The following is a 13,107-nucleotide window of genomic DNA, read 5'->3' as shown; positions in this document are numbered from 1 at the left end:
AGCAATACAAGGGCCATTGTAAGTCAGATCAACTAGATCACTTCTCCAGATAAAAATAAAAATAGACTTTCCTATTGTGGTCTCATGTGGAGTTCTTATTAGTTGTATAAATGGTCACACCAGTTGTCCCTTTCATAAGCTACAGTAAAATCAAGATTACCAAGATTTTTCCCCTGTGGAAGAATAGTTAAGGCACAAAACTCACAAACAAAAGGTACAAAACTTAAAAAAAAATTCTTTTTAACTTTAAATACAGAATCAATGCCTAGATACCTAACGCAGTTGCATACAGAACTGAGATTCAGGAGGCCTGAATGCTTGTCCCAGCTCTGCCACTCTGTGCTGTGCACCTGACTTGTCCGTGTGAGCCTCAGTTTCTCCAAATTTTCTAGAGTTTCTCAAAGATTTAATGCTACAAGTCTGTGATTTCATTAAATCGCACAGTTCTTTAGCTGGGCATTTTTTAATCTGTTAGGAGCTTATTGTGTTCTATATGAAGGTTTAATATTGGAAATGGTGTTAGTTCATATCCATACAAACGTTACATTGTCCTGTAAGCAAATACCCATCACTAATGGGTCTCGGTTCCAAAGCAGTTGAAATAACTATGCTCTATTTTATGACTGCAGATATCATCTTAATTTACTTTATTTCTCATGAACAAGTCAGTGTTTTCAAAGAGGGATCGATTTATTGTGTATGTGTTTTAGGTCCTAGCTGCTTAGTTACTAAAGAAATTAGCACTGTTTAATAGATGGGGATACTCTCAGGCCCTTTTGAAAGAGGGAATGTATAGCCTGGAGTGATTAAATTCCTATTAAGGAATTATGTACACCACAGGAAATTTACTACTGGACCTTTTACACATTATAAAACAAAACAAAAAAATCTCTCTTCTACTGTGATGGCATGAAGGGGCACAGCACAGAGTTTAATTTTCTCTTTAACTCCCTATTAACTATTTGAGGAAACTGCAAATCATATGATATTGAAAGCAAAATAAGGTCTGGTGGAGGTGATTCTACAATGGCACCATTTCTATATTGTACGGGCTGTTTTCCTAATCGGTTTTGTACTGTACTCTTTGTTTAAAATGTAATGGTTTGAGCCAAAGATATTGGCATTTAAAAATGATTTAACAAAATGACTACAGATTATAAACAGATTACATTGTTTTACATCAGGTGTTGTACTAACACAAAAAGAACCTGCTTCAGGAGGTTCTGAATATGCAAACTTCGAGCCAAAAAAAACTTAATTAGTTCAAGTAGGTCCTTTCCTCCACCCCTGCGACTGAATAAGTCTTGTCTCTATTAATGTTTGTTTAATTTTACAACAAGCCTGGAACTTTCATCCCAGCTGTATATAAAAGAATTATTTTCAGATAATAAAAGAATTATTATCTTCATTACAAGGGCCCACTTCTTCAGGGTTAATAGAGCATGTTACATATTCAAGATGCTTCCTACTCATTGCCCAACATACTCCATTCAAAGGTTGTTGACATCATGGGGAGGTTTAGAGATGCAGAAATTTAGTCACAGCACGGGAAGGGCTGAACTGAACGGAGCACTCAAAACACCTCAGCTCTTGCCCCATCCTGGGACAGCTTCCTTTTCCCTCCAGCCCAGCCTCTCTGCTTGCTCCCAGCCCCAGAAATCAACACAGTTCTTGGCTTTCCACCACCGTCTGGGGAACTTCTCTTGATATTTTTTCAGGAATTCCAGTCATTGGGCTCCTGCATCTTCCTACTTACAAAGCATATCTTAAACTGATAGGAAAATAATTATGGTCCTACCATAGAACCTCTGGCGAGGGAAATGCCTTCACTTTCACAGATAACCTGTAGGCCCTCTTGCCAGCTGTGGTCTCTAGCACGTGCTGTTTTCGATGCTTCACAGTGATGAATGCTTTATCTTTGAAAGGAGAATGATAAAGAGATTAGGAAAGACCATGTTTATCTAAATAGAACAACACCAACCCAACCCCCTGCCTCCTAGAAGGAGGGTGCAAGCAATAAACAAACAGAGCTGAACTCTGATCAAGCCTACCAGTGAGCCCAAATATCGAGCCCTGAATAAAATAATTCAGAAGCACTCTAACTGGTGAAGTACATTCAAATGAAAGGGTTGCGAGTAAAACGGAAAAACAAAGGCAGAGCCACAGAGAATGGAACATCTCAAATATCCGTATCGCATCACAGAAAAGTAGAGATACTTCTGAAACATGAGTATGTTGGGAGAAAGTTCCTTCAGACACCATAAAACAAATGATCTGATTAAAACAAAAACAAACAAACAAAAAACCCTACTGGAGAAAATCAAAAGAATATCTAAGCCCACTGCCAGGAGTGTTCCAGGTTTCTGCCTCTCGCCGTTTTTCTTTTCAACAGTGAAGATAAATAAGGTTTTTAAGGATTCTAAAGAGGTTTAAGTATTTTCTTTACAGAACTTGCCTATTGGCATTAAGCAACAATATTAGGATTTCATCAGGGTAAAACCAGGGATAAAATCACATCTATTCTAAATAACTTATCCCACCACATTTTTCTCTAGCTCACAGCAGCACCTGAGAAATGAAGGTAAATCTGTCATATTTTTCTGTCTTGTTTGTATGGAATACTAAAAAAAGAATTTAATATGATCTAACTGAATTATTCACCACAATAAGCTGGCAAGGAAAAGATGCTCTAATTCGAAAGTATTAAACAACACTTAATGCGCTTTGCTTTTTGGCAGCGGGAGGAGGGGAATCAAGTTGTATCATTCATGATAGAGTACCTCTTGGCCAAAAAAACATTTTTTATAGAACCCGCCCCAAATCCACGATGATAGAAAGCAGAGCACGAGTGCCTTACCATATACATGCACTGAGGTGTTAACAGATTTGAATGACGGGCCACTCTTCACATGGCAAGTATAAAGTCCTTTGTCTTTGTTCTGTACTTTGTCAATAACAAGAACGCTGTAGAACACAATGGCAATGGAGGTGCGTTGGCCAATACGTTGCCTTATAGACGCTCTCTTCTTTGTCTAGAAAGAAAATGTATAGCAAATGTGGAAGTAGTAATTGTTCATGCTCAAGGTGATAGCATTTCTCAGATTATTATGATGGACATTTTACGCTGAGAAGCAAACCCACCTAACAGCAAGATGTTTAGAAACTCAAACTGTATCTCAATGCGTTTCAAATATTTGCCATGGGGGCACTCATTTAGCACATCATCTTCTCCAGATGGACTTTCATTTACATTAACTCAGTAGTTTCTCACAACCACCCAATGAGATAGGCAGCATCACTGCCCTTTTACAGATGAAGAGGCTGAAGCGTCAGAGGCCACCGTGGGCAGGAAACTCAGGTCTTTGGAGTATAAATCTAGTGCCTTCCCTCCAGCACACGCCTCTCTAAACAGTAACCAGCTCTCTGGGCATAGACGTGGCTAACTCAGGCAGTCAGTATCTTTGGTATCTGGCTTCATGACATTGTTTCTCTAATAAATCACCGTGTGAATTTTCTCTTGCTTCCTTACTGGAAATGAAGGAAAAAATCATGAGTCCTGGCTACACGGACTAAAGTGTAATAATCTTGCTTTCATCATTTCACTATTTTGAGCAAGGCTTACCAATTTCTGCTAAATCACACTGAATGGATCTGAGGACATGCAAAGCCATCTACAAGCGTAGCCAACACTCTGATGGTGGTGGTGGTGGGACGTCCTCCTGTGTTTGCCTCAGGGCACACCAGGAGCAGGCCCTGGGGCTCAGCAGTGTAAAGTGGTCACAGTGCCTCCTTCCTGGTTTTGAGAAGATGAGATCACATTGCCTTTTCCTTCCATTGTTCCTTCCCCCTCTCTCATTTTTTTTTTTTTTTAGCATTACATTTTATAACACATAATATGTTATTTCTCCCTCTCCATCCTTCCCCGTGAGGCATGGAAAAAAGACATTGAAAAGTACGGTACTGGTCTTTGGGTCTTGAAATTAGCTCTCCTCTGTGCCGCGTTTACGAAACTTCTACCACCTGTCCTTACATTGCCCTGCTGGAACAGACACACGGGTAGGCCGTTTTCTTCCTTCTCGGCAGCAACCAGAAAGAAGATGTCAACCACCACCATCAAAAATCAGAGCAGCAGCCCCTTAAATGCCAGCCTGAGGGATTTTCAGCCACTCTCTGTAGGTATTACTTCTGTCTTCTCCCTTGGAGAACTCTTCCCTTCCCAAATTTGAGTAACATTGGTGCTGTTTCTGCCTTTGGAAAAGAGCTGATCCCGGGTTTCAGGTAACTGTTTTGTCTGGCACCGTGGCCACCAGCCACATGTGGGCTGTTAAAATTAAAATAAGAAATTCGGTTCCTTAGTCACAGGAACCACATTCCAGGCCCTCATTAGCCACCTGTGGCTAGTGGTTACTGTATTAGTCAGAAAAGATATTTCAATCACACGAAGTTCTATTGGACAGCGCCATTTTCGAAGGTAACTGGTGGTCAGTAGATGTTTTATCATATCTTGTCATACAGCCACCAACAGGATAAGAGTTTGTTCCCTCCTGGCGTTTACTGAGAATATCTGACTTCTATCAAAACCCAGAAACAATTGCTGCAAGTCATAGCATTGTTATTTAAATGAAACAATATCACTTTCTAGAAAATAGGACTGACGAGTCCTTCCTACAGGGCACTTGTTGCATCTTTTTGTTGCCAAGTTATTCTATTTCCATGGCAATAAATGTTGATGAGAAATAACAGTAGCTTGGGGCTGACGCATTAATCTTAGCATAAAATTTAATCATCGGTAACCTTTGTGATTGCGCAATCTGAATGACCGAACGCATGACTGGGCCTGGGATATGCCCCATCCGTCATACTGCCACCCAGCCAATGGGGGCCGCGGTGACAACAGCTGATCATCGATTCCCCATCTACACGCCTGCAAACGATGACTGTTTGTTTGCAGGGACGTTTGGTCTGAATAAGGAGCCCCGACTCAGTCTTCATTCTTCTCATTTTTCTGAAGGACAGCATTGCTCCTTTGTCACTGAACAAAGGGGATACTGGCCGGCTGGCTTGGAATATCTTTTCCAAACATGCTCCAATCAGGTGCCTCGCTGTCTGCGGGTATCTGACATTAATGCGCTGACAACAGCTTTTTGTTGTTGTTCTTACCACAGATAGGCCCTGCCTGGCATTGAGTGATAAATTTCCCTCTCATCTCTAAATCCCAGAGAACAGTTTCCAAGGATGAAACGATCCCCTTTTCCACCCGGAATCATGCAACAGAAATACCAGCCTATATACTTCAAAACAAAACCTCCAGACATCAAAAGACTGTATCTATGCACACACACTCAGGGAACATCAGACAAGGGAAGCCCCCAAAACACACCCACAGCTTCCTTGTTCACTCGGAACTGCCACGTGAGTCAGAAGATGCTGATTTTGCCCCACCTCAAAAACCCAGCGGCACGTCACTTGCCAGAAAGCAATACTGCCCTCCAGAAGCCAGAGAAAAACGTCACTCACTTCACCAGGGTAACTCCAGGTCATCTGAACCCTCGTGTTCAAATCAGTGGTAGCAGTGCAGTTGAGGGTAAGAGTGCGACCTCGAAGCAACTTGACTGGGCTTGGAGTGCTTATCTGGACGTCTTGGATGGTATTGGCTGCAAGCATAAGAAATGAGATTTTTTTTTTTTTTTTAATCAAGGTTTCCCTGCATTTTGGTGTTTTCGCCTGCGCTCATGCCTTTGGAACATCACTTACTTTGTCGATGGGTGAGATAGTTGGTCTTGTACAAATGCCCGTTGACTGTTGTTTCACAGGTCAGAAGCCCTATTTCTCTGTATGTTGCATTTGCTATTATAAAACCCTTCCTACTGTCCCAGGTTATTCGTTTTCCATCCGGGATCAGGGTATCAAGGGGAAACTGAAAAGAAAAAAAAAAAAAAAAAAAAAAAAGATGTTTTAAGAAAATCGTACTAGCACCGTGGCAATACTCTTTCCCTCGTAATTTGTGGAAACACAGTTTTCATTGAAAATGAAAATGGTCCAGGTAAAAACTTTAGTTTGTCATCATGGGCTCTTTAGTTTTCTTTGCGTGGAGCGAGATATACATTATGATGATAAACTACAGTAATTACGATAATTCGTTATCAGCCTCGGCAACAAGCTGCACCCACCCGGGATAGACCTAGCTGTCATGTCAGACTTGCACTGGGAGCCCATATCGCTTGGCCTCTGGGAATCATCCTTGTAACGGACTGGCCTGAGACTCCACAGAGAAACCAACCAGGACTTTTTCCACTGGGGCCGCCAGGTTACCCTCCTGGGCCTCATCATCTGGAGCTTTTAACAAGCCATAACTTGTCCTCCCACTTTTCATGATTTAGTAAAGAGGTGGCTGTCCTCAGAGGACTAAGGAATTCCCAGTCCTTTGAGATTCATAGCATTCACTTGGTGCTCGCTGGGGTTATCATTCTGGGAAGGCTGAGGGCCTCGACTCTGCCTCTGGGAGGGGAAACTCCAGGGAAATGGACAGTGAAGACAGCTGCAAACAGATGTGGAGGCCGGAGATGCTGTCGTGAGTGAAGTGCTCTCACATTCTTAGAAGTATTCCCAGACACATTGAGTCCAAACACAAGAAAGGAATCCATGATTTGATTTTCCCTTATGCCTTCCGCTGGACGCCAAGAATTTTATTTTTAAAGATTACCATATAAACAATCCGCCTTGGGATGAGGCTTTATAAAGGGGATACTGCTCCACTGATTGACCCAGCCAAATTCCCCTGATGCCAGATTGCCAGCCCAATTTCAGAGGCATCTCTGACAACCACTATGACTTATGCCCTGCTGGAAAAGGGGGGAAGAAAAAAATCAGATTACCTTCCCACAACAGATTAAAAAGGAAAGGGCAAACTGCCCTGAAGATGTTTCAGATCTTTTTCATCTTCTAAAAAGTGCACCTTGCATCGCTTATCTGTTTATCATTTATTTATATTGCTTGTTGAAGGAGCTAATCTGGCTGGGATTTGTGACTCCATGGCAGAAATTCCTCTGGGAAACGTCACCAGCGCCCTCTCCCAGTGAGCATGTCTGCGTCTGTCTGTGTTACCAGAGTGTCACACGGCTTTGAAATGAGCTGCACCCTGTTTATGAGGAACTTGCAAGCAAGTGAAGGATGCATTTAGTGTTCTAGTAAATCATGATTCTATCTGCAGGCTTAGGAAGGCTTTATCTCCAGTGGGAGGAAAAGAACCTTCTCCTCTAATTTGGTGCAAATTATTAAGGGGAAAGCTCAGACAAATTTAAGTCAGGGATTGAGACCTATGATGCTTTAAACATAGGTGAACACGAGCATGTACCGAATCTAAAAGAAAGGTTCACTGATGGACTTCCTCAGCACAACTGAGAAATACACTAAAGTTTCCTTTAAGGTTTCAGAGGAAGTTTCGCTTACTCTAATCTGCCCTTATGGCCACTAGTAGGATTCTACTGACCAAGAAGCTTTGTTCCGAGCTGCCGAGAGCTAAACTAGCAGAAGCCCATGTAGCTCATCAGCTGTGGTGGTGCCTACGAGTGTCACAGAGAGGCACGCAGAGGGGCAGCCCTGAGAGAAAGGACTGGATAGGGAGGCTGTCTCCAGCTTACATGGCTCTACCAACACTAGCGGGGGAAAGGAGAGGGAGGGGACAGCAAGTTAAAAGGGACAAAAGGAGAAGTGGAGAAGTGGAAAAGATCTTACAACTTTAGGGCGACATACATACATAATAGGTTCGAATAGTTTCCATATATATGTGGCAAACCCAAAGCCCTATTAGAACAGTGTGCTTTTCTCTCTTCCCTCCCTCTCTCTTTCCCTCTCTCTCTCTCTCCCCCTCTCTCTCTTTCTCTCATGTCTGTTATAGATCTTAGGTAGAAAAACAGAGAAAATAAGCTCCCCCCCCCTCATATTTTTACATGGGGGAATGTGGGACTGTTTCTTACAACAGACAAATGATCTGCACTAGAACCAAAAGGCAGTCCCGTGGTATGTTCCACGGTCATCACACAGTGATTATTACCTCAGACTAAGAGGAGTGGATACCACGCTTGATAATAAATATCACTTGATAATAAATCAAGTATTGGGTATTAAGCTGTTAGATAAATAATAACAGCTAACCCTTAATGGCGCTCAGCTTGTACAAGGAACTGTTCTAAGGGCTTTTTATGTATCACCTCAGTTACTTCCTAACATCCATGTGAGGTGGGTGCGACCCCATTTCTCCAATGAGGAAACTGAGGTGGAGGGAGTTTTGATAATTTGCCAGTTTGTCCAGCAGGTTAAGTGGTTGAGTGATCAGAATCCAGGCAGCGTGCCACAGGGCTCTGTTCTTAACCACTCTGGTCTTTCTCCTGTGCAAACTAAACCATTAACCAAGGTGGCAAGGGCATGGAAGGAGAGGTCAAGATACAGATTCCAAAGCCCAGTGTGGTCTGGGAGGTCCCCAACTCCCCCAGAATCTCAGTTTTTCCTTCCACCCATTGGTTTAAACTCCTCTGATGCTTCCAGCTCTGAAATACAATGCTTTTATAATTACTGGCAGGGACACATACATATAATGGAAGCTAAAACCTGTCACCGATGGACTATCCTGAGGGCTTAAATCAAATCAATAATGTAGGAAAGTGAATTCAAGGGAATAAGACTGGGAGACACCTCCATCATATTCCAGGACTCTAGTGATACTGGAAATCCCTCCAAGCTTTTCAGACTTGACTACTGCGACCACCAAACGCTTCGTGAGTACCTACAGGGTGATGGTGGTGCTTCGTGCTGCCTTGAGAAAGGCTTAACTTTTCCTCTTAAAGCTCAAAGCTCTCGGGACTCACCACCATTTTCCATTTGGGGAGTGCTTGTCCACCTCTTCACCCTAGTCTGTTCCCAAACTCTTAGCATCGATGAATTAGCTAGAATGTGACATTTTAGCTTTTATCTTTATTAGATTCCATCCCAAATCTTTTTCTTTCTCCACATGCATGGTTTACAACTTGATATGAAGGAAAAAATGTCGTGTGTAGCTTTCTTGCCCCCACTCCCTTTTTTTCCCTTTCCCTAAGCAGCTAGGTTTGGCTGCCCAGCAGGACTTAAGCTTTTTGTTCCTAGGAACTTCACAACCCAAACTAAAGGTAGTGGGTCCACACGCACCTGTCTCACAGTTCTGTCCTTAGCAAAAATCTAGAGTAACCACTCTCTGCCAAGCTATTACTTTGTATAAGCAACAGAATTGGTTTTTCTCACATTTGCAAACACTTGGATTTGTGGCAATATATGAACATTTGCACGATTTTCGTTCTTTCATTATATTCACACAGATTTATGCCCACCACATTGTCATGATATTTCATTTAAGTACATGCCTGGGTATGACTTCTAGCACTTATCCTTTATAGTAAAAGGACATTCCAGAAAAGTCCACTGAGCAGCCCAAATGTGTGAGAAAATCATTCCAGAGAGATAAAAGGACTTGAAATTCATTGTGCTCACTTGCAGTAAAGATTTTCTGAGAGAAGCATTGCTCGGTTTTACCTTTTTTAAAGTCACAGTGATGTTAGGTGACGTGACCCGGCAGGGGATGACGATCTCCCTTCCTTCAGTCATATATATAATTTCGGGTATTTCACTGTGCATCTCTAAGAAAGGTCTACCTGTATCTGAATGAGAAGAAAATGAAAAATACATAATATATATATATATGTATATATATATATATGAATGGTTGTATCAACAACATCTAGACACCGTAGCTGGGTGAGGCGGGATGGTCACTGACACGAGTCCCTCTTAATATAATCCATAAGTTCACATTCTTGTCTCTGAATTTGGCCCTTTTTGTTTTTACCCAGAAACAGAATGCTTCTGTAATAAACCAAATTCCTTAAAGAGGTCTTGACCTTGGGTCAGATTGCCCCTGATGCCCTAAAATGCCATTGTGATGTGTGGGGTGGGTGGGGGTGGGGTGGGTTTAGGTCACTATTGCAAAAAGCCATAAAAGCACAGGGAGAAAGAAAGAAGAATATTCTGCATACACTTCTTACCACAGCTATGCTAAATGCCTCAGGAAGCGCCCTCCAGAGCCTTTGTAAGGAGTCAAAGGGCCCTGGGTGCAATGGTCAGCTGACCTTGGAGCAGACAGAGGTAATGCAGGGGTGTCAGTTTGGAGAGAGGATTAGCATTTGAATGACAGAAGCCTGACTTAAAGGTTTTCTAGACCTTTCCCAGCAGACTAATAATGAGTGAGAAGCTCTGAGCTGCTCGGGGCCAGGGGAAAGCCCGGACAAGCGGTGTTGAGGACTGCATTGATTTCCTAGGCAGATTAGATTTCTTTAGTATGTGCTAGGTATCTCCTAATAGCACAGTATGTCCCAGTGCATGCAGAGAGGGCTGGAAGACGCTTTAAATAATCACCAAGATACCACCCTTCAGAAGAATGGCATCTGGCTAAGTCTCAGAGGCCAAAAGGATTCAAACCACCTGTTCAACTTCTCTGTGGTTCCTCTGTGGACCAGAAGGAGCATCAGATCCTTTAGGAACATTCGAACAGCCTCCAATGCCCTCACCCTCAGGGACCCACTGACATCTCATGATCTCTTCAGGAGTCACTGTGTTCCCATCTTCTGCCCTTGGCTTCAGCCTTAGACACCCAGATGGAAAGTATGGTGTTAACTCCCTCCAACTGGACCTGAAAGATCCAACGAGTTCCCCCCACCTGCTTGCTGTACTTTAAGGAAGCTCGCTCTGGACACTGAATGGAGAATGGAGACACACAGCAGTAAGTAGGCAGTGGTTGCCTGGACTAGATGGTGGCTATGAAGTTGTTGTGGGTTGAACTGTGTCCCCCCACCCAAAACCAAAATGTGGAAGTTCCTCACTTCAGAATGTGACTCAGTACTTCAGAATGTGACCTCATTTGGGTCAAATGGAGTCATTGCTTATGGAATTATCAGTTAAGTAGGGTGGGTTCCTACTCCAGTATGACTGGTGCCTTTTTAGGAAGATGGCCCCGAGGAGACGGACATGGGGAATGTGGGGGGAGAAGCCACATGAATACACGGGGAGAGACTGAGTGATGAGGTGCAAGTTGGGGGCTGCCAAGGATTGCCAGCAACCACCACAGGTAGGAAGAGACATAGAAGGAGCCCCCTCCCTACAGGTTTCAGAGGTAGCATGGTCCCACTGACACGCTGATTTCAACCTCTAGTTTCTAGAATGTGAGACAATAAATTCCTGTAGTTTTAATTAAAAAAAAAAAAAAGTAACATTGGTGTAGCCTGCTTAAGATGGAATCATTTGACACACGCTAGACACAGAATTCCTCCTTGTCCTCTGGGAAGCCTTGCTAGGCCAGCCCCTTCCTTATACCCTTTCTCCGCCCCAGCCCACCTTAGGGGCCCTCCCCAAATCCCCAACATTCTCCAATAACCACACTTCACACACTCTACACTCAATGGGCAGGTTACTTCTCTGGCTACAAACTGGCTGATGAATTCCTACAGGAGAGGAAACAGATTGTATGCATCTCAGTCTGACGTGTAGTCAGTGAATGAATGAATGACCTAACAAAATGGATGAAGGGCTATCCAACAACTCTGTCCTTTTACAGATAAGACAGAGGTGTAAATATGTGAAGTGAGGTGAGCAGAGCCAGGCCTGGAGGCCAGTATCTCCTGACCTTCCCCTGTACCACCCTCAGGGCTGGAACTCCCCCTACCCTCCCACCCAGCCCCACAAGGGCTGTAGCCAGCAACTGCTCTTCAGAGACTCAGCCTGATTATCACACACACACACAGTGGGGAAAGGATGTGCCCTGTCATACTGTCTAGTATTAGAGGAATTCTGAGAAGAGGACAATCACCCAGGGGCAGGGCTGTGAGGGTAGGCTTGGGGACAGGGCGGTTACAAAGGCTGAGTCAGAGGGCATCAGCAGATGGTGGGGGTTCAGAGCTCACACTTTACAAACTGGGTTGGAATCCTGGCTCTCCCCCTTACTGGTTGTGAAACCTCAGGCAAATCATTTTACTCTCTGTGCTTCATTTGCAAAATCTACTTCAAAGGGCTATTATGAGGGTTACATGAAGGAATATATGTAAAGTGGTTAGAATGGTACCTGGCAGACAGTTAATACTGGATATGTGCTGGCTCTTACTTTTCTTATTTTTATGAGAGATTTGAACTTATGGAGAGAGGGGGTTGGGATATATGAAAATCACTAATTATACCCATGATCTTAACTATAAAAGGTATAAAAAAAAATTAACTATAAAAGGTATAACTATATATTCGTCTATGGCATAGAAAAAAATACACTAAAATGTTTGAGTAGTGGCTTTGTTGTTATTTTCTCATCTACCTTTTTATATATTTGTCAGATTTTCTAGAATGATCATGTATTATTTTATAATAACATTTTGAATTATTAAATTTAAGTCTCAAATTATAAAGCAGCATCCATTTTTACTTGAGGGAAACTATCAATTCTGCCATTTTATTTACTTTAGTTTTACCCAATAGACATTAATACTGCACAGTTAATAGTTATATGTCTATTAGGAGAGCTCAGTGGGTATAGCAACATATGCAGAGAGGAAAAGTTAATTATACAGAGACAAAGATTCACTTATCAGCACAAAATTCCTCCCTTAAATAAAGTTGCTGAGCTAGACATTCAGGCAGAAACTATTGGGATTTGATCATTCCTTTCCTTCCTCCTGTGAGTCTATATTTTTGTCTTCTTTGTGAGTCCCAAGGTAAACACAAACACCAGGAAATGGTTTAATTCATGTAACTAAACTGTAAATCCTTCACATTTAATTTACTGTCTCCTTAAGCAACTATTTGCAACAAAGGGCACTGGCATAAAAAGTTGGGGCAGGAAATAGTAAACATCAGTGCAGTCATATCTAGGCTAATGAATTCCCATCCCAAATGAAAACAGAAGAGGTGAACTCCATGTGCCTTTGAATGTTTCCTTTCCCTTTGTCACTTTGGATCCCCCCAACACTTGAATTTGACTACAACTATTGGCCTCGACAAGCCAATACCAATATCAGCCCTGGGCCCACTGCACTTCTGTTC

The 13,107-nt window shown here is 42.6% G+C and overlaps 1 protein-coding gene across 1 annotated transcript in view; it reads right to left on the bottom strand.

The window, feature by feature from the left end:
* FLT1 (fms related receptor tyrosine kinase 1) overlaps positions 1-13,107 on the bottom strand; it is a 174,246-nt gene that overhangs the window by 113,290 nt on the left and 47,849 nt on the right. The window contains exons 4-8 of the mRNA XM_035003626.1: positions 9,562-9,686; positions 5,755-5,917; positions 5,518-5,654; positions 2,858-3,032; positions 1,799-1,916 (exon numbers count right to left, since the gene is read on the bottom strand). Coding sequence (XP_034859517.1) covers positions 1,799-1,916; positions 2,858-3,032; positions 5,518-5,654; positions 5,755-5,917; positions 9,562-9,686 — 718 coding nt within the window. The remainder of the gene's footprint in view (positions 1-1,798; positions 1,917-2,857; positions 3,033-5,517; positions 5,655-5,754; positions 5,918-9,561; positions 9,687-13,107) is intronic.

The sequence above is a fragment of the Mirounga leonina genome, unplaced genomic scaffold (assembly GCF_011800145.1).
Source record: "Mirounga leonina isolate KUSES-001 unplaced genomic scaffold, KU_Mleo_1.0 Mir_127, whole genome shotgun sequence".
Classification (NCBI taxonomy): domain Eukaryota; kingdom Metazoa; phylum Chordata; class Mammalia; order Carnivora; family Phocidae; genus Mirounga; species Mirounga leonina.
This window is presented reverse-complemented; position numbering and strand designations above follow the sequence as displayed.